Source organism: Trematosphaeria pertusa (genome assembly GCF_010094035.1).
Source record: "Trematosphaeria pertusa strain CBS 122368 unplaced genomic scaffold BU26scaffold_3, whole genome shotgun sequence".
NCBI classification, from domain to species: domain Eukaryota; kingdom Fungi; phylum Ascomycota; class Dothideomycetes; order Pleosporales; family Trematosphaeriaceae; genus Trematosphaeria; species Trematosphaeria pertusa.
The window spans coordinates 904,247-922,278 of record NW_022987214.1 but is presented as its reverse complement, the minus strand read 5'-3'; the positions used below and the strand labels follow the sequence as shown (position 1 = coordinate 922,278).

General features: G+C 55.4%; 7 protein-coding genes across 7 annotated transcripts; 3 read left to right on the top strand and 4 right to left on the bottom strand.

The window, feature by feature from the left end:
• Window positions 1–391: 391 nt before the first annotated feature.
• Window positions 392–2,030, top strand: BU26DRAFT_501315 (cytochrome P450; the record flags this gene model as incomplete). The annotated part of the gene is made up of 3 exons (XM_033826561.1): window positions 392–681; window positions 752–1,141; window positions 1,208–2,030. The coding sequence occupies 3 exons, from the start codon at window positions 392–394 to the stop codon at window positions 2,028–2,030; spliced, it is 1,503 nt and encodes a 500-aa protein (XP_033688061.1).
• A 186-nt stretch (window positions 2,031–2,216) lies between these two features.
• On the bottom strand, window positions 2,217–4,309 carry BU26DRAFT_449520 (uncharacterized protein). The gene is made up of 2 exons (XM_033824712.1): window positions 2,652–4,309; window positions 2,217–2,604 (listed from the first exon to the last, which is right to left on the bottom strand). The coding sequence occupies exons 1-2, from the start codon at window positions 4,278–4,280 to the stop codon at window positions 2,569–2,571; spliced, it is 1,665 nt and encodes a 554-aa protein (XP_033688060.1). The 5' UTR covers window positions 4,281–4,309; the 3' UTR covers window positions 2,217–2,568.
• Window positions 4,310–4,703: 394 nt separating this feature from the next.
• BU26DRAFT_420513 (iron reductase domain protein) lies at window positions 4,704–6,816 on the bottom strand (the record flags this gene model as incomplete). The annotated part of the gene is made up of 4 exons (XM_033823366.1): window positions 4,704–5,337; window positions 5,389–6,399; window positions 6,447–6,717; window positions 6,768–6,816. 4 exons carry the CDS (start codon window positions 6,814–6,816, stop codon window positions 4,704–4,706), a joined length of 1,965 nt encoding a protein of 654 aa, XP_033688059.1.
• A 321-nt stretch (window positions 6,817–7,137) lies between these two features.
• Window positions 7,138–9,116, bottom strand: BU26DRAFT_515437 (uncharacterized protein). The gene has a single exon (XM_033828066.1). It carries the CDS (start codon window positions 8,964–8,966, stop codon window positions 7,620–7,622), a length of 1,347 nt encoding a protein of 448 aa, XP_033688058.1. The 5' UTR covers window positions 8,967–9,116; the 3' UTR covers window positions 7,138–7,619.
• A 431-nt stretch (window positions 9,117–9,547) lies between these two features.
• Window positions 9,548–11,184, top strand: BU26DRAFT_515436 (uncharacterized protein). Its single transcript, XM_033828065.1, has 3 exons — window positions 9,548–9,708; window positions 9,756–10,669; window positions 10,715–11,184. The coding sequence occupies exons 1-3, from the start codon at window positions 9,562–9,564 to the stop codon at window positions 10,803–10,805; spliced, it is 1,152 nt and encodes a 383-aa protein (XP_033688057.1). The 5' UTR covers window positions 9,548–9,561; the 3' UTR covers window positions 10,806–11,184.
• BU26DRAFT_213964 (uncharacterized protein) lies at window positions 10,772–11,718 on the bottom strand. Its single transcript, XM_033820684.1, has 2 exons — window positions 11,296–11,718; window positions 10,772–11,241 (listed from the first exon to the last, which is right to left on the bottom strand). Exons 1-2 carry the CDS (start codon window positions 11,419–11,421, stop codon window positions 10,870–10,872), a joined length of 498 nt encoding a protein of 165 aa, XP_033688056.1. The 5' UTR covers window positions 11,422–11,718; the 3' UTR covers window positions 10,772–10,869.
• A 26-nt stretch (window positions 11,719–11,744) lies between these two features.
• Window positions 11,745–16,046, top strand: BU26DRAFT_538003 (uncharacterized protein). The gene is made up of 6 exons (XM_033831441.1): window positions 11,745–12,348; window positions 12,400–12,557; window positions 12,614–12,707; window positions 12,761–12,989; window positions 13,041–15,597; window positions 15,650–16,046. The coding sequence occupies exons 1-5, from the start codon at window positions 12,150–12,152 to the stop codon at window positions 15,574–15,576; spliced, it is 3,216 nt and encodes a 1,071-aa protein (XP_033688055.1). The 5' UTR covers window positions 11,745–12,149; the 3' UTR covers window positions 15,577–15,597; window positions 15,650–16,046.
• Window positions 16,047–18,032: the final 1,986 nt, after the last annotated feature.

The window sequence follows — 18,032 nt, the reverse complement described above, 5'->3', positions numbered from 1 at the left end:
GCGCGGGGTCGTGGCCGGACCTTAAATTCGGCTGCCATGAGCTGCATCAACGCGTCTCTGATTGGGCGAGGGGGAGCTCTAGTCAGCCACGGATGCTCGGGCTTGCTTTTCACGGGCGAAGCTGACGTCGCGTGCGAGCTTGTGGTTGCGAGCTGTGAGGGCTCGGGGTGGTGCATCGGGACGGATGGGTGACGGGAAAGGCAAGAGGCAGAGGTAGGGCTGAGAAGACCAGACTAGGGACGGAGGTGTATAAGAGGAGGGGACATCTGCTGTCGAGAATGGCAAGTTGAGAGCTAGAAGCGAAAGGCTTGTTACGTCGTTTTCCTCTCGTCCGTCTCGTCTCCGGCTCCACCGCTTTTCCTCCCCTCAACTTCATTATTCCTCTCCCACAATGTTCCTCACGTCCCTCCTCTCTCCCTACGCCCTCCTCCTCCCCGTTCTCTACTACATCCTCCCCTACCTCCGCAATTGGAGCATCCGCAACATCCCCGCGCCCTTCCCCGCACAGTTCACGAATCTCTGGCTACTATACCAAGCTCGACGCGGACGCCGCTACCTCGCTGTCGACGCCGCGCACAAGAAGTATGGAACGCTGGTCAGGATCCAGCCGAACCATGTCAGCGTTGCGGATGCGGACGCGATCCATCAGATTTATGGTCATGGGAATGGGTTTTTGAAGGCGTGAGTATAGCCTTTTACGCTCAATTAGAGGAGGTGAAATTAGTTAGATGAGTTGTTAACAGGTGGACAGCGAGTACTACGACGCCTTCGTCTCCATCCGCCGCGGGCTCTTCAACACCCGCGACCGAGCGGAGCATACACGCAAGCGCAAAACAGTCGCCCATACCTTTTCCGCGAAGTCGGTCGGGCAGTTCGAGCAGTACATCCATCACAATTTGGAGGAGCTGCGGAAACAATGGGATCGTCGTGCTGAGACTGCGAAGGGTGGATACTATCACATGGACGCTCTGCACTGGTTCAACTACCTCGCGTTCGATGTGATTGGAGATCTGGCGTTTGGAGCGCCGTTTGGCATGCTAAAGGAAGGAAGGGATGTTGCGGAAGTGAGAAAGACGCCGGATAGTGAGCCGACCTTTGCGCCTGCCATTGAGGTGCTGAACCGGAGGGGTGAGGTTTCCGGGTAAGCATCTCTCTATGCCCCTAATCAATTTTTTTTCGCAATTTCATTCTGATGGTTGAGATATAGTACGATTGGCTGCCTCCCCCAACTCAAACCCTACGCCAAGTACCTCCCCGACCCCTTCTTCTCCAAAGGCATCAAAGCCGTCGAAAACCTCGCCGGCATGGCTGTCGCCTGCGTAAACGCGCGTCTGCAGAACCCCTCCGACCGCGTCGACCTCCTCGCCCGCCTCATGGAAGGCCGCGACGAAACCGGCAACAAGCTCGGACGCGAGGAACTCACCGCCGAAGCACTCACCCAGCTCATCGCCGGCTCGGACACCACCTCCAACACCTCCTGCGCGCTACTATACCACTGCCTGGCGAACCCCTATGTGATCAAGAAACTGCAGGCGGAATTGGACCAAGCGCTCCCGGAAATGGACGTCGTGCCGCAGTTCAGCCAAGTCAAAGACCTGCCCTACCTCGACGCCGTCATCAAAGAAACAATGCGCATCCACAGCACCTCTTCGCTCGGTCTGCCCCGCGTCATCCCCCCAGGTCCCGGCATCACCCTCAACGGCCACCACTTCCCGCAGGGCGTCGTGCTTAGCGTCCCCGCATACACGATCCACCACAGCAAGCAGATCTGGGGCCCCGACGCCGACCAGTTCCGCCCGGAGCGATGGGAGAAGATGACGGAGCAGCAGAAAGCCGCGTTTATCCCGTTTAGCTACGGGCCGCGGGCATGTGTGGGGAGAAACGTGGCCGAGATGGAGTTGGCGCTTATTGTGAGCACCGTGTTTAGGCGGTATGAGTTTGAGCTGAGGCAGGGCGAGATGGAGACGCGGGAGGGGTTTTTGAGGAAACCGTTGGGGTTGGAGGTGGGTATGAGGGTGAGGACGGCGTAAGGAAGGAACGGGAGGAGGTTTTGAGATGGTAAGCATCTGAGTATATAACTGGGTATTGCTGTGATACCGCGTAGGTATCTTAGTTTTTCAGCTGTATGTGGTCTTAGTCTTGGTCTTAGTCTTGGATGTTTGGATATCACAGTTCAATGCAATGGCCATTTAGCATGGTCGTTATTCGCTATTATTCTGCATTAATATGACTCGAAACGCTACCTTACGTCGGAGCAAGTTTGCGAACTGCCTTCGCGCTGACCAAGAATACTCAGAGGCAGCCTTCAAAGTCGAGCTTTTATCCCCGATGGCTACGCCATCATGAATACCCATACAAGACTCGTGAAAGTAAGCTTCGAGCGTGGTGCTGCAGGGTAGGGAAAAAACCAAGCCGGTCTTCCCGTAGTGGCCGAGAGTGCATGGAAAGAAACTCGCATAGAGCGGGCGAGTTATAGAAACATTTGCCCAGAAGTTGTCAAGTCGGGCATGATGCTGAATCCACGGGGGAAAGCACGAAACGGAGCAAGACGTCAATCTCGCAAGCGGACTAGGTGGGAGCGCCAGATTGTCTGGTTGCTCGTACCTGCGACATGTCAGTGCAGGTTTGATATCTAGGGATATGGGACCTACGAAAGCCGGAGTTTTGAGACGAATCATCTGCGTAGATCCTTTTGTGTAGTAGCGGCGTTCGCGGTCATCCTGTTCGGTCGTGCCTGGCTCATCGCTTCTCGGGACCGCCGATTTTACTTTTAGCTCCGGCCAGCTCGGGTCAAAGTCATTAGCGCTTGCTTCGCTCTTTGTGAACTTAAACTCAAAAGGGTTATCATGCTTGATCTTGCTGGCCTCGGAGGGGTCAAATAGTCCCAGGATCGCGTTCGCCATACGGGAGGAATCCTTCTGCTGTAATCTCTGGTAGTTGATCCATCGCCGCTGAAGAACCTTTCGGATTGCTGCGAGTTGCGGCAGATCGCGGCATTCATATGCTACTCGTGCTAAGTGTAATGGCCTAGCGATCCCTTCGAAGACGTTGCGTGTGTACAGTGAAGTAAGCCCGAGCACCGATCGCTCGTCCTCTCTGTATACCGTTGCTACGAAGCTTTCGATGCTCTTCATCTCGGCATTTGCTTGGGCGATCTTGCTTGACATAGGCAGCTCCGGATCTTGACGGAGTTTCTGTGTGTACTGCGCAAGCGACTCTCTCCACTCCACTTGATATGCCCTGTATTCTCTTTTATATGCGTCGGCATAAGCGTCGTGTGGGCGGGCACTAGAGGGTTCCATCCATTGGCCTCGATAAATGAGGATAGGTTCGCAAAGTACAGGGCGATGCACTCCGCAAACAGCCTTGAAAGGTTCAGCCAAGAGGACAACGGCTGCCATAACTTCATCGAGCTGCCAATGAGAATAGTGGTCGCCAACCTTTGGTTGGATGCGAAGCCGTTGTAATGGCTTATCTCCAACCTTAGGCTGAGCACTGCTCCGATTGATGAGATCGACGAATTTTCCAATGGTGTCGCGGGCTTGGTAAAGCCAGTAGTCTTCTTGAGTGACGTACTTAGATCCAATCCCTGTACGTACCCCTATCGGAATAGCCTCATAGGAACCCAAGCGGACTTGGACTTCGTAGTTCTGGATCCGTTTAGCAAGCTCCTGTGGTATAGGTGCGTCCTCTTTCGCTGCGTAATTCAAACCTTCGCCGTACGCAGGATTGCAGTTCCAGACTTTGCCGCATAAGCTGATAGAACTCGTGGCGACATCGACTTCAAATGGAACCTCTCCATATAGAACGAGAGCTGCTTCTTCACTAATCTGTCGATTGACACTCAAAAGTGACATGCTAGAGCAGACGTCTTCCCAGGCTAAATGCGGTATCCTCCGGATTGGGATGCTGTCCGGAAACACGTATCGGAAAACCATCAGCCGGATCTCGGTCGGAACCCTCAGGAAGAAACAAGGGAGCGTGTCTGTTCCGTTCTGGTGCTCCACACAAAGATGGAAAGGTGGGTTATAGGTAGAGAGGCGGAGACAAGGCCATCCGCAGGCTTCGGTAGCTTGACATCTGCCAGCCTGTATCTGCCGGTCGAGGTGTTGCCTGCAGGTCGGCAGCAATCCAGAGGGAAAATTCTTCGCAGCGCGGCGACAGGGAAAGTGTAGTTTGGTCGAGGCGTTACAGCGGGAGGCTACTTCGCCACAGTGCAGAGGACAGCTTACATGGTGGGCAACGCTGTCGGGGTCGGAACCGGCCGACGAAGCAGCCATGGAGTAGCTTGGTGGTGTCGATGCTGTGGGAGGGGGACGGAGGAGGGAGAAAGCTTCGGAGTAGAACGAAGTTTGGAGATGGTGGGGCTTAACAGAAGAGCGGAAGGAACGACGACGCGCTAGTGCGGGAAGGACGCGCTGTCACGTGCGCGCTGCTAGTGGGGTGCGAAGAAAGGTTAGATTGGAAAGGGAGCGGATAAAGGGATGGTTCGATCGCCAGAGAGGGCTTTCGTTCCGGCTAACGGGAGTGAATTGAGATCCTTGCCGACTAAATAAGAACGAAGCAATGCTCTTTAGCCGCTCCCTTATCAAACAGCTACGAGGGAAGCACAAAAAAACATTTCATATCTAACGAAGGACGGATATATTAACAACGAAGCACTATTTACAAGCCACCAAAGGCCCGCGCAGTCCTACACAGATTTAAGACTGGCCCAAGATCCAGAGCTCGCCATTTGTCGAAGTGTCGCTGGTCATGAACAGCCTGCCCTGCTTATCAAAGGCAAGACCAGCCGGCCTGAAGCAGCCCGAGCTGAAAGACGGTCCGTTGCCCTGGCACCTCGTGACATCAGGGTTGTAGAAGATGTCCTTGGCCGCGGTCGTGCTCGTGATCGGCTCGACAGGGACGTAGTTACCATCGTCGCCCTTCTTGAAGGCCACGGCGACAACCTTGAAGCCCGTAGTGGGCTGGCGGTTCCAGGAGCCGTGGTAGCTAATGTACATGTTGTTGTTGTCAGGATCAAACTTGCAGTCGATGGGCGCGGAGTGAGGGAACAGAGTCATCGCCGGCCTGGTCGCCTTCTGGGTGCACGTGTCGTCGTTGAAGGTGCTGTTGGGAGCCTGTACGAACCAATCGCCGACCTTGAATTGCTTGTCGGTGAAGTCGCTGGGCTGCCAGACGGTGAAGCAGGTTGGGTAGCCGTACCAGTTGTTGTTGGGCTTCGTGATGTCGCCCATATAGTGGATCTTCTCACCGGGGTTGTTTTGGTGGACGTCCTTGGATTGGCCGTTGACGGTCCGCTTGAAGTCATCACCGCTGTTCTCCACACCCCAAAGCCTACACCACAGTTGGCAAGCACGTTCAAAGCAGGAGCGGAAAATGACTCACATATTGTTGTTGTCAAAGCACATTCCAACCTCGTTACGTTGTCCATAACCGGCAGTGTAGCCAGTAGAGGCGTAGTTGTATCCGCCGCTGGGGATTGTGGTAAGGTCGAAAACCTTGATGATCGCACGGCCCGTCTTGGCGTCCGCGGCACCCGCGTCGATATTCGCGTTCGATCCGTGGGAGATGACAAGTAGATTCGGCGCATGAGCCGAAATAGCAAGCGTGCGCGTCAAGTGAGAGCCGCCATTGACCATTCCGGTGATGATGGTCGCTCGAGTGCCGACTGAGGCGGCAGTAGCGTCATAGGGCCAGGAGTAAGCCTGGGTCATGGAGCTGGCATAGAGAGTCTTGCCGTCGGGACTGAGAGCAATGCCATGGTTAAGGTTGGTCTGGGAGACCAACATCTTCGTCGATGTAATGCATCCATCCGCTCCCATAACATGGTACGAGATACCCTTGCCGGACTGGACAACCAGCATGTTTCCTGCACTATCGAACTGAATGCTTCGAGGGCTCGTCAATCCTCCCGCAATCTTAGTAGCCTTCCAACCGCTCGCCAACTGGCTCGAGAACGTAGGGTTGCCTGCGCCTGCACATGAAGCCGGAATTGCGGCTACGGCCTTCGTAGTGGCGGAAGGTTTAGTGCTGGTCACGATCGTGGTGGGTGCGGGAGCGCTGCTAGCTACAGGAGCTGTTAGCAGATTAGTCTTTACTAAAGAATCGAAGTTGTCGATGCGAGCGGCATTCAGATCATGGTACCACTTTCCGTAAGCAGCATGCACATTAAACGCAGAGTCGTTTCTGGCTGGATCTTCGACGGAGGAGACACCATAGGCCCAAGCGAATTGGGTTGTGCCAGTGCCATTCAGTACAGCCCGGGAGTCATCGTTGGCTATCCAACCAGTGCAACCTTTGCACAAGGCATTGACTGTCCAGTGCGTGCTGTTGGTCTTGGTCCCTTTCAGGAGAAAATGTTCGGCGCCATCGTAGCCTAGGGGCATGCTGATGCCACTACCAGCTGTTAGAGGTACACTCTTCACGCAAAAGGTGATACGTACAATGCGAAGCGGGCTGAAGCAACGCCAGAGTTGCCATTCGCCCATGCAACGGTGAGAGGGTCCCACACCATATCTCCACCCCAGGCGAATCCGGCCCACTTGTTGTCCAGAGGAGCCGTGATTTTGATAATGGCGTCGAAGGGGTCGGTCACAACCTTTGGGAGCGCCACACCAAACGTCATGCCGGACTCTGCGTTCGTGTATGACGAGTAACAGATCTTGGTCTCCGCATCGCAGACAACTGTAGATTCAACCTCACCTTGCGCCAGGACTGTATCACTTGTCAGTAGAGCCCTTGTTATATACTGAGAGTATCTTTACCATAACCCGCGAGTGCAATCGCACCGCCAAGAAGCTGAACTGAATGCATGTTGAAACAATGGGACAGGCGTAAACCGAGGGATCAAGTCCTACCGCTCCACCCAACGGGCTACCTCCAACTCTTTATGCCGGGAGCGACCACTCATAGTGGCGATTGCTGGGCCCAAGGGACCACGCCCGTTCATCCCCAGATCTTGTTACACCCCAATTTCTCGCCATATGCAATGGTATATCTTTAATGAAGAGGTTGTGGAGAATGCCTTCGAGAAACAACATCCACTGGCCAATCTTCGCCGTTGAGATTGCAATATACAGCCGGCAAATCCCAGCACAGTAATTATTCAATTGCTCGTCCTGGTCATGCCCTTTGGGTAGGTTTCAGGCAGCGGGGAGAGTGATTTGATTGGGTCGCTTCATGAGTGCCAAGAGCGTGAAAAGGCTAATATAGCGTGAGTGAACGTTTACCCCGGCATGAGTGAATATATTTTGATGGTTTAGAGCCGCGCGCCGACCCGGAAATGATAGAGCGATACCAGTTTTAGATCGTAGTGTGTCATTAGGCGTCGGGTCGTGTACTTGTTACGCTTTGGCCAGCACGGCAGTTGCAAGAAAATCCGGAAATCTTACCCGCATGTGAAGCGCCCGACCTAGCAAACAGTGGGGCATACAGTAGGAAAGAACGTGAACATACCAGCAGCATCCTTAATGACCCATAGAATCCTTCCTGCTGTGCTACCCTGAAACAGAAAATGAGGAGCAATATCTCGGTGCATGATGGATGGGGAGAACCAGGAATTCATCATATTGCGCTCGTACGTGCTGGGCTGCCGAGAAACCGAGCTGTCTTTGTGTCTAACTAGAAGATAGGACTTTGCTCTGCAATGAGCAGAGATCGACGATAGTGGCGATGCTGTTGATTTCATGGTGGCTTTCCTGGAGTCGCCCCTCAACAAACTGCTCTGTGGCCGCCTCAACCTCTGTAGCAGTCTTCCCCCAGGAGGTAATGGCTTTTGATCCGGATGGAAGAAGGTGGCTTTCTCCCGAGAGCCTCAGCACAATCTCAGCGAGTTCCTCGTCCGCTAACGAAAGCTGAGCCTGTAAATAAACGGCCTGCTGCAATAAGGAGCGCTCATTGTTATCGATACGCGAGAGGCAAGGAATGTACGGAAATATTCTGATGATCGCTCTTGCAGACTCTGGGTTATCTCGTTGCTGAGAGCTGGGATGAGCCTGGCCGGTGCGATCGTTGGCGTTATTCGAGTCCGCGTTCGGTGGCCGCTGAAGGGACTCGTACGATGAAATTGCGGCCGAGCGGGATGCAGTATATTGATCGTAAGAGCCTCGGATTTTGGCTTCCGATGAAGCGAGATGGAGGTCAGAAGGTCCCCCGATTGAACGTTTTACGGGGGACATATCCTCAATAAATTCGGACTCCTCTTCCATCTTTGCCAGCTCCCCTTCCACCCATTCTTGTAATTCTTCACGTGCACGACCAAGCGCATAGACCTGCTCAGTCAAATTTGGTGCCCCTTGAGGTGTACTCTGAGTCTCAAGCCGGGCAGAGTTCGCTCGTTCCATGGAAGCCCGAGCTTCAAGAACTTCTTTTTTCAACTTTAGAATCAACGACTCATCATCCTGGGCCTGGGAGAGCTTTTCCAGGCGCTCCGCTGGTAGGTCAGGTTGCTCGCCGATGGTATTCTTCACGAGATTCTTGGGATCGTTGGTTCCATTCGCTGGATTGGCACTGAGCAACTTTTCGAGGGATCCTTGGACGACTTGAAGCTCTGCAACGCGGATGCGACATCGAAGAAGAGATACATAACTCCGCGTGACTTCATTATCGTATTGTGAGTCGTTTCCGGCGGGCGATTCGATGGTATGACGGGTTTGCAGCCCTTCCAACGACGTTTGAAGTTCGCGATGTTTTGTCTGAGCCGCATTCCTAGCACGTAGTGCGTTCAAATAGCCCATTCGAGAATCCTTAAGCCCCGGAGGATTTGTAATGGCCGCCAAACACAGGTGTGGACATTCATGGTTGAGGTGCTGGTTTTGCGTATTGGAGTTCACAGGTCGGAGACCTGCGGTGAGATATTTTGAGAGCGTCCGCCGTATCCTCAGGGTGTCTTCGCGAGAATGGATATATGATGCCAAAGCTCGATCAACGTCGGGCACTGGGCACGGAGTTTGACGCAGAGCCATGTGTGTTTACACCTCCCTTTGTGGCGCGAAAAGGGCCATGAAAAGGGAAAATGCGAAAGGGTTATGCTCCACTGATAGCGACTCGGGATGCGAATAGGTATCAGACAGAAGTTGAGCGCAAAGTCGTACGAAGGAGTACCTATCGAGGTCGTAGTTCGGTGTAGACCGTCGAGAAGCGAGGGATCAGAGAAACAGCCCTGAAGCTGGCTGGCGCTAATGCCGAAAATGGCTAGCAGCGTCTAAACGCGAGATCATGTGACTAAGCCCGTTCATCGACTCCCGAGAAGCTAGACAGAGAACTGGAAGGTGAGCAGAGCCACGGTCGAGCTCACTAAATGCACCGATACATCTGACCATGAAACTTTTGATTATACTGTTCCTCAAGGCTAATTGAGTATTACACGGGGTTGACATCATTTAAAGGTTCCAAGGTTAGGGTTCTCCACGTCTTCGGTCATGCCACAAGCTGCACCCAGGAGTTCAGTCGCCTGACGGGGCAAAACAACCATATTTGAGAGTTAACTTGCACGGACTATATCATCGTCTAGTCTCTCTCTTTACGCACAATCATTACCACCCAAAGCTCCGTGCAGCCATGGCCTTGACAAGCGACAAGCTACCTCGTTTCATTGCTGCCATGCAGCGAGTCTACGCTTTTCCAACAGAGTCGACGAGTAGTTCCTGGGCTCCTCCGCCGGCATCGGCTGGACATCGTGGACGATATCTATGGACGGACGCCTTCGTAGGTTGACTTGTAGCAGCATATGCAACCAAGCTGACGTCGTGTAGGGAGTTCTGAATTTCTTAACGCTACATCGAGTGACTGCTCAGCCACTCTATCTAAATCATGCCAAGTCCCTTGTGACTGCGGTTCATTCGACACTGGGAAGGACACGCGATCTATCTTCCTACCTTCCGGGGGCATCGGCGTCCAATCCCCTAGCTGGCGGTCTTCGAATCGGCAAGGAAAATGCCACAGGTCCCGACGGAGACGGCCAGTATCATCACTATTTGACGCTCTGGATGTTCGCGCTCAACCGGCTCTCTGTCACAAGCGGGGAGAAGCAGTACAATGACCAGGCGATCTCCCTTGCGAAGGCTATCCATCCACACTTCATGTACAACCGGAGTAGCAGTCGACCGCGCATGTATTGGAAGATGTCGATGGATCTCAAAGAGCCCCTGGTCAGAAGTGAAGGTAACCTGGATCCTGTTGATGGATACGTAATTTTCAGGCTGTTGCAAAAAACAGATGGCGAGGATAGCTCAGTGTTGGCTGAAGAGATCCAGCAGTACAAGCGCATCGTTGATACGAAATGGAAGAACTACACCAGCTCCGATGCCCTCGACCTTGGAATGACGCTCTGGACAGCCCACTGGGAGGACGAGGTCTGGGCCCAAGGACTGGTGGATCGCGCTGAGAGGGACATTGAGGACTTCTGGGAATCGGCGCATTTCCGAAGGTCGACCAGTCAACGTCTTGCTTTCCGGGACTTCGGCCTGGCTTTGGGCATCAAATGCGGATTGTCGACGCGGGACCAGAAGAAGTGGACCGAACGAGCGGATAGCGTGCTGAAGGCTTGGGAGGAGTCGGGCCTGGTGCCGGAATCTAGAGCAGACCATACGGCCGGCATTAATGCGGAGGAGGACCTGCGCCCCATTTCCATGGTTATGTATGCTGCAGCTCTTATTCCTGGAGGTGAGTGACTTCCATTGTGCAGTACGAGTTGCAATGCTGACGGTTTCAGCATTCGAACGTCGGCGTGGAGGGTAGAGGACGACTGGCTATGTGGAAGTGTCAAGCGCGGGCTATGGGCCAAGTTTCACGCTTTCTGCTGACCGGTGGTGGTGTCCTTAACGCCTTGAAGGCGACTATGCATGAGGGAAGACATGATGCTGCAGCTCAGAGTCCTTCATACGAAAGTAGCTGCGGCGGATGATTTAGCCAACCGAAACATTCGGTAAGGCAACCGACAGGACTACAAGTCTTGCGTCGTATCGATCTTTGCTGTTTCCGTGCCGCATCTCTCCATTGCTGGTGTCGTGACTGATGGGTGTAGAAGAGGACAAGCTGCCCCGCGCACACGGTATCCGGGCAGTGATATCCTGGCCATTGAGCGGTCTGCCCCAACGCGGCGTGTTTCGCCTCTCGGTCGAGGCAGCCGCGAGAGGAAGCCATGTGTGTTGGAGTGGAGAACGGTTTATGCGTGCGGCCTGCCGGAATGTCCGCCGCCGCATTCAGACACGCAAACGAGGCTGGACGCACTTTCGGCTGCTGCGCTCGTTAGGGGCGGATTCTCGGACAATATTTTCTGCTGTGAGCATGCACATTAGCCGGGCCATGACGCAATATAATCGCAGCTCTCATAGCGGGGTTGACGGCGCGACTTGTGATGAGCGGGGGACGGCCCTTTGCCTCTGCTTCACCGCCCGGGAGGTGTGCTGGCGGTCGCATCGCGGGATCGCGCTGGCGGTCGCGGGCGACAGCGTGTGTGGTACGGCGAGACGAAAAGGGACCGCACGTAACGGCGTGTGATTCGCGGACTGGTGATAAGAGGACAACGCATAGGCCTCGGTATGGTAAGGCGAGTGGCGCGCAGCAGGGACTCGGTGAAATGAAGCCAATTGCAGGCGCGTCCGCGTCCACTCCTTCCGGTGCTGCTGCCAGCTGCCAGTGCCGGCAGCCCGCGCGGCGAGGGCGTCGGGAGGGCAGAGAGAGCGCGCAGAGCGCAGTATTGATGAGTTGGAGAGCGGCACACCGCAGAACAGTGCCACAACTGCGCGGGCACTGGATTGGACCTGGTGGCGCTCGGCTTGGCGTGTTTCGTGCACGAATTGGGGCGCGCCAGCCCTGGAGATTTTAATGATTAGGGTCCTCAGGTTGGACGATTTCGGCTGGCTTGAGCTTTTTCGCAAAGGGGCTCTGCCTCTGCACTCACACCTTCTCCCCGACCACCCCCAAGCACTGCTGCCGCTGTCTCAGACGACTGCATCGGTGCACTGCCTGACGCTACACCCGTCCTACCGCCCCTCGAGCAGCCCGCGCTCGCCTACGTCCCTGCATCATCGCCCTCGCGCCCTTGCGTACAAACATTCGAGCCCCGGGCCCCGTCCCCCTCCCGCCGGCCGCCAGCAGCACATGCAGTCCGGCACGTCGACGCCGCCCGCGACGTGACCTCCAGCATGCCCTTCTTCAGGAATGTCTTCAGGTCCAAGGACGGATCGCGGTCTGCGTCGAAGGCAGGCAAGTACGGCGACGGCGACAGCCCGCCCGCAGCGCAGCCGAAGCCGCGGTGGGAGGATGCATGGTCCCGCAAAGATGTCGCGCCCGACGAGATACGCGAGCTCATACACGTCTGCACCCAGGAGATGAAGTCAAGAGGCATGTTCAATTGCGCCGGCCCCTGGAGCTGCCACCGCTAACGCCCGCCAGCCCTGGACATCCCGTTTGTGCTGCTGCCCTTCCGCCCCTCGTCCGACCCCAGCGCCGCCCGCAATTTCGTTCGCAACTTTTTCAGAGCAGCATACGAAGGGACAACGCAGTTCACCGGCGAAGGGCTGTCTCAGGAATTGCGCCTCGCCGAGCCCCTGGTAGGACCCAATGCCCCGGCCGGAGCGCCATTGCGGCTTGTCACTGACAAAAACAGACTCTGTGCAGCATCATGAAGTGGTGTTGGAGCAGGCTGCCCGGCGGCGTTGTCACTTGGGACGCCTACGAGCTTTTCCGTATCGGGGAATCGGGTAAGCGGCAGCTGCACATGCAACACGCGCCGGCGTGCTAACACGCGCCACAGACTCGAACTTCGCCCGACACGCCTTTGACACCTTCATACCCCTCAGCGTCGAGACGGAGGCCCGCAAACAGGTCATATTTGATTTCTTCGATCTCCTGGCCGCAGTAGCCGCGCGGAGCAAGACCAATGGCATGGGCGGCAGGAAGCTGTCTCGCATGGCGGGCTGGTGGGCGTTTGAATTCTCCGAAGACGGCAAAGGCTTCGATGGAGGCTATCGCACATGGGAAAAGTACTGCGCCTTGCCCATCCTCACTTGCGAACGTACACTGACACGTCCTAGGGCCGCCGATGCTGCTAGCCACCTGTTCTTCGCCTACCTTAGATCGCTAGCCCCGGACCCGAACGCCATCGGTGGCATTTCCTCTCTTCCGCGGTCTCTCCAAGCACTACTATCACAGACCGAGTATCCCCCCCAAGCGCCGCTCTTGATGCAGACTACAACCACAAGGGTGGTTATGATCGTGGGTTCGGTCTCGCCTACACCTTTCTCTCTACTACGGCGCGCGAAGAACTTTGAATACCGCGACGACGACGAAGCGCTGCAGCAGTTTTCCTCGTATGAAGACACCGTCACTGCATTGACCGACGAGTGCCGGCGCGTGCTGGGATGCATCTCGACAGCCAATCAGTCAGTCCTCTCGCCAGACGGTGCACGGCAAGATCCCTCCTGGTCTCGTTTCGAAGATTTTGGTTTCTCGGGATTGCTCGACAGCCCCACGATGAGCACAAATGGGACGTCGGCTTTGAACAGCCCCCGTGAGTTTTCCAGCCTGCGAGCCGGTCCTCGTTCGAGGAATACCGACTTTGGTCGTCCTACGACCCCTTCTTGGGCCGATTTCCTTTCTTCCGGCTTCGCAGATGAGAACAACCAGCCCTCACCAGCGCCTCTCTTGTTACCGTCCGACAAACTTCCCCCAATTGGAGAAGCCGCTCGCGTGCACAGCTCTCAATCACATATGCGCAACGGTCTGCTGGTTGAAGAGGATCTAGAGCCTGGCGAGCTTGCCAGCATCAGCCGTTTTGATCTGGATGACACGTTTTGGTGGGTGTGGATGACGAGCTTAGCAGGCGAAGAGACCTCAGATCGCAAGGCCGCATTTGGCAGGTGTACCTTGATCGAGACCAAAATTCCTGGAGCAAAGTGGCTGGTCGTAGAAGAACAGGTCAAAGGTGCTTCTCCCGGCCCTGAGGAAGGCGCTTACATTGCGGAAAAGAAGTCCAAGTTCAGCTGGACTAGGCGCGGGCGGCTCGGACGACGGAAATCCACTGGCAAGAAGCCATCCGGCGCTTCGAAGGAGCCATACAATCGAACAACCGCAAACACGCCAATGAGTAAAACAAGCATTGGGCCTGACCAACACGCAAGGATCCAGGCAGCCGCTGCCAGATTGGCACAAAATCAGAGAGACCAGCAGGCTTCTCAACAGAAAGCCCAGCGCCGCGCGAGAGTAGACGACACGGCTTCAACCAAGACCAACAGCGTCTTGACGCTACAGCCCCACCTCTTGAGCGAGGCTGCGGCTGCGATGAAATGGGATAAGAAGTTCGGAGAAGGCGCAACGGAGCGCGATGCGCTCCGTGCGAAGTACCTTGGAGATGTCTCCACCGGAAGAGGATCAAGGGACAATCTCCTGAAGACCGCCAACGGAAGCACCGCTGCATTGTCTCGGGACCTATCGAATCGTGACCTCCCTTCACTACCAACGGAGCAAACAGAAGCTCAAGGCGCAAAGTTCAATGCTCCGCCGTCCCCCGCTCCGCTGCCCGCCACTCCTACCCCCGAGGCTCTGCATTCCCAGGCTGCGGAAGCATCAACAGCTGCCCAAGTACCCCTGCCAAAGCCCTCGCCTCTTCCGCCCGGCTCCCTGGATGAGAAACCGGTTACACAGCCGGACTATTTGGATCAACATCCAGCATTAAGAAAGCCGGTACCGGATCGGAAGCATGTAGGTGCACCTCACACTGAGGCTTCCGCCAGTGAGGAACCAGCCCCCGCTGCTCCTACTCCAGAACCGAAGAAACCATCGCCGAAGAAACTGCATAAGAAGAAGGAGGGTGGGGGTGGTTTCAGGAAGCTGTTCGGGAAAAAGAAAGTTGACACTGCAGCGCCGGCCCCACAGCGGGAAACTGAAGAAGACTCGCGTATGCGCGAGCTCGATGCTGCTCGAAGCGTATCGCGGTTCGAAGACCATGTGGACACCCCGGCGCGGCAACCGTCACCGACTTTCAGCCTCGAGAAGCCTGAGCCTGTTATGGCGCGCGCGCCAGATGTGCAGCCTAGCCCTGCTTTGTCTGCCATTTCCCACACTTACCGCGAACCCTCGCTTCCGGTCGCACCCAGCCCAACCACGCATGAGCGGCGAGAGGCTGAGCAAGCCTTCTCGCGGTTTGACCAAGGCCCAATGGGCGACATGCCGGCTTTTCTTCCCGAGGACTCCGACGACGAGGACATGCCAACTGTCCCTCGTCATCGGCCTCAACACGTGGCTGCTCCGCATGAGCAGGCCGCACCCATGCGCGAAGCTCCCCCGCCTCCGATGGACGACGTATCGGAGGAATCAGTAGATCTGTCCCAGCAAGCCTCTCCTTCGCAAGACCGGTGGGCCCAGATCAGAAAAAACGCGGCAGAGCGTGCAGCAAGACTAAGCGAAGAACAATCTCGTCGGAGTCAAAGCCAGAGCGCGCGTACGGACGAGGGCGAAACTAGCGGCGAGGAGACGATCGAAAGCCGTGTCGCGCGCATTAAAGCCCGGGTCGCCGAATTGACTGGCAATATGGAAGGGCAGCCACCGGCTGCCGGAGCGAGGCGGTACTAATTCATATGTCTTTGTTCTGAGGTTCGTCAGCAATTCCCACTACGATCATCCGCACTGACTCACACCTCGTTAGAATATCTTCCGCCGTGCATTGCTTGCGTGCTTTTGAAGCATACGAAGAGCTCTGATACCCCTTTCTCACTGCTTTCTCTACACACATAATACCCTTTTAGCGTTCCCTATCCATATGCAAACGTTGTGGATCTGCTCTTGCTTCGACTTACACTTTTCGTTGGGGAAGCTTACGGTACATGACGAGGAAGGGGTGTGTGTACTATCATTTAACTGGGTGTAATTCGTCTACGTGTGTAAGATTCTCCGCAGCACTGCCGCGGGTCATCTACCCCTAATCGATGTTTGGTTTCTAGGTGGAAAATGAAGTGTTGGGTCCATGTCTGAGTAATTTACACCTTAAGGAAGCCGGTCAGTAGATGCTTCATTCAAATCTAGAGCATTCGCTCCTTTTCTCGATAACTCATGCGCTTTCTCCTTTGCATTGTCGCTGCTTGTGATTCTACGATGATACATCTCATGGCGAGGGTGCATATCTGCCTCACGCAACGGCCCCAGCTCTCCTGACCATCTCAATACACTTATTTTGGTACGGCTGCCTTGTCATATGGTATCAACGGCACTTTTCACCTGCATGGGATTTGGAATCGGAGGTTTGCTCGCCTGAAAATCGGTATAACGAGGCCTATGTCTTATTTTTGCAACTCACTTGCTACTCTCCTGGAGATCCTCCTTTCTTTTCGGCGAGGGGCGAGCTGATAGGGTCATGATCCATCTCCTTCATCAGCACGTAGGCGCCATAGAATGCACGAGGCCAGTTGGGGGTAAGTACATTGGGTAGGGAACGTGAGAGCTGTCGAAGGATTCTGAGAGCGTTTTGCCAGACAATAGCCAACGTCACCATGCGGCGTATATCTAAGAATAACGTAGCTGGAGTTGTTCCTGCGTCTAATAGATGAAGTCGTACTCGAATAGGATGGAAAAGCTGCAACGGCCCGCTCTGGCTACCGCCTGATTAATCAAAGGTGACGGAGGGGGGGTGAGGAAAAAGGAAAGGCGTGTGTGCCTGCAGGCTGATGTTTCGTTTCAAACACCCTGGGAGAAGTAAGATACCTCGTGGCAGCTGCACCTTGACGATCAATAGTCGCGATTCTACGAGGGAGCATCTCGCTTGGGGCTTCCTTCAAGCACGTCGAGCCCATATTAGTAACATTAAGCTTCTCACAGGGGAAAGGAGAGGGAACCGGTGGCCCGGTCACGGTCTAGCTCGGCACCAAGGGCAACGCGACCTGTGATGAGGGGCATCTGAATGATTTATTTTGGAAGTGAGATGGCCGGATCTGGAGATGAGAACTGGTGGAGGAAGGGATGTGACCAGTGAGAAGCGGGCAAGGCTGGAATCAACGGGTTTACGAGGGCGTTTAAGCAGGTGAGATTATGTCAACGGGGTTTTGTGGGGAGGATGCGAGCTGGGTTTTGTAGATTACAAACGAGAGAAGGTCTGGAGTTCTGGATCGTCTAGATGTGAGGTTTGGGGAAGCGTCATCGTGGTAGGTGCGCCATGTGCTGTGTCTAATTCTAAATATATCGCACGCTGCAGGCGATCAACCGTTCCGGCAGGGTTAGCGTACCGGAACCCTATGACAACGTCCCGCGTATCTACCCAAGGTCTTCCTGCTCACAGACACCTGTGGCACCGGAAACGATCTTTCGGGGGCTCCTCCGCCCTCCCGTTGGTGAACCGAGCGGATGCATGGACCAACTCAAACTTCATAAACCTGGACGGTGCAGCTTTCAGCGCGCTTGCCTGCGCATGCCGCGGAGCCGAGAGCTACGTCTGGTGCCCTTATGGACTATCACGTTGGAGTTCCTTGACCGCCAAAATAGCTTCAAACAGAACCAAAGCGGCCTTTGCTGGCTAGCGGGCGCCTGCTGCATGGACTAGGAGTCCCAAAGGGGTGGAGGCCGCGCGCTGGACTAGTTACCGGGCTGGGTATGCTCCGCCGGGTGTTGCTACCATAGGCATGGCTTGGCACGGTATACGCCAGTAACAGATACACCAGTACTCCGAAGCACAAGCACACAGAGCACAAAGCAGCCGAGGCCTGCCAGCATCACCGAGTGTGGCGGATGACAAGCTGCCTCGAGGGTTCCGAGTTCGATGTCTCTCATCTCTTTCTGGCCCCTCCTGACGCTTCGTGCCGCGGTCTCCTGTTCGCCTGCCTGCTGGCCTTTGATAGACGCTGCAGGCAAAATTAGTGGTCAGAGCCTGGACGCTGCAGGCGGGAGATGGATTTGCTAATCTGAGGACCGCCAACTGCATTTGACACGGATTGAGTGTGGAGACACGTCTCCCACGCGTCCCTTCAGCCGAGGGGGCCTCTGCCAAAGGCACTCATTCCATACGGAAGGCTTGTCAGGGTCCGTCGCGAGGCCGGAGGGCT

Bases quoted from the DNA above. Each gene is read 5' to 3' on its own strand.
- BU26DRAFT_449520 (XM_033824712.1), bottom strand. From the start codon at position 4,280: ATGGCTGCTTCGTCGGCCGGTTCCGACCCCGACAGCGTTGCCCACCAT. The intron at 2,605-2,651 runs GTAGGTCCCATA...GACATGTCGCAG, and splicing joins GTCTCAAAACTCCGGCTTTC to GTACGAGCAACCAGACAATC.
- BU26DRAFT_515437 (XM_033828066.1), bottom strand. From the start codon at position 8,966: ATGGCTCTGCGTCAAACTCCGTGCCCAGTGCCCGACGTTGATCGAGCT.
- BU26DRAFT_515436 (XM_033828065.1), top strand. From the start codon at position 9,562: ATGGCCTTGACAAGCGACAAGCTACCTCGTTTCATTGCTGCCATGCAG. The intron at 9,709-9,755 runs GTAGGTTGACTT...GACGTCGTGTAG, and splicing joins ATCTATGGACGGACGCCTTC to GGAGTTCTGAATTTCTTAAC. The intron at 10,670-10,714 runs GTGACTTCCATT...TGACGGTTTCAG, and splicing joins GCTCTTATTCCTGGAGGTGA to CATTCGAACGTCGGCGTGGA.
- BU26DRAFT_213964 (XM_033820684.1), bottom strand. From the start codon at position 11,421: ATGCGACCGCCAGCACACCTCCCGGGCGGTGAAGCAGAGGCAAAGGGC. The intron at 11,242-11,295 runs GTGCATGCTCAC...TAACGAGCGCAG, and splicing joins TGCGTCATGGCCCGGCTAAT to CAGCCGAAAGTGCGTCCAGC.
- BU26DRAFT_538003 (XM_033831441.1), top strand. From the start codon at position 12,150: ATGCCCTTCTTCAGGAATGTCTTCAGGTCCAAGGACGGATCGCGGTCT. The intron at 12,349-12,399 runs GCATGTTCAATT...AACGCCCGCCAG, and splicing joins CCAGGAGATGAAGTCAAGAG to CCCTGGACATCCCGTTTGTG. The intron at 12,558-12,613 runs GTAGGACCCAAT...TGACAAAAACAG, and splicing joins TGCGCCTCGCCGAGCCCCTG to ACTCTGTGCAGCATCATGAA.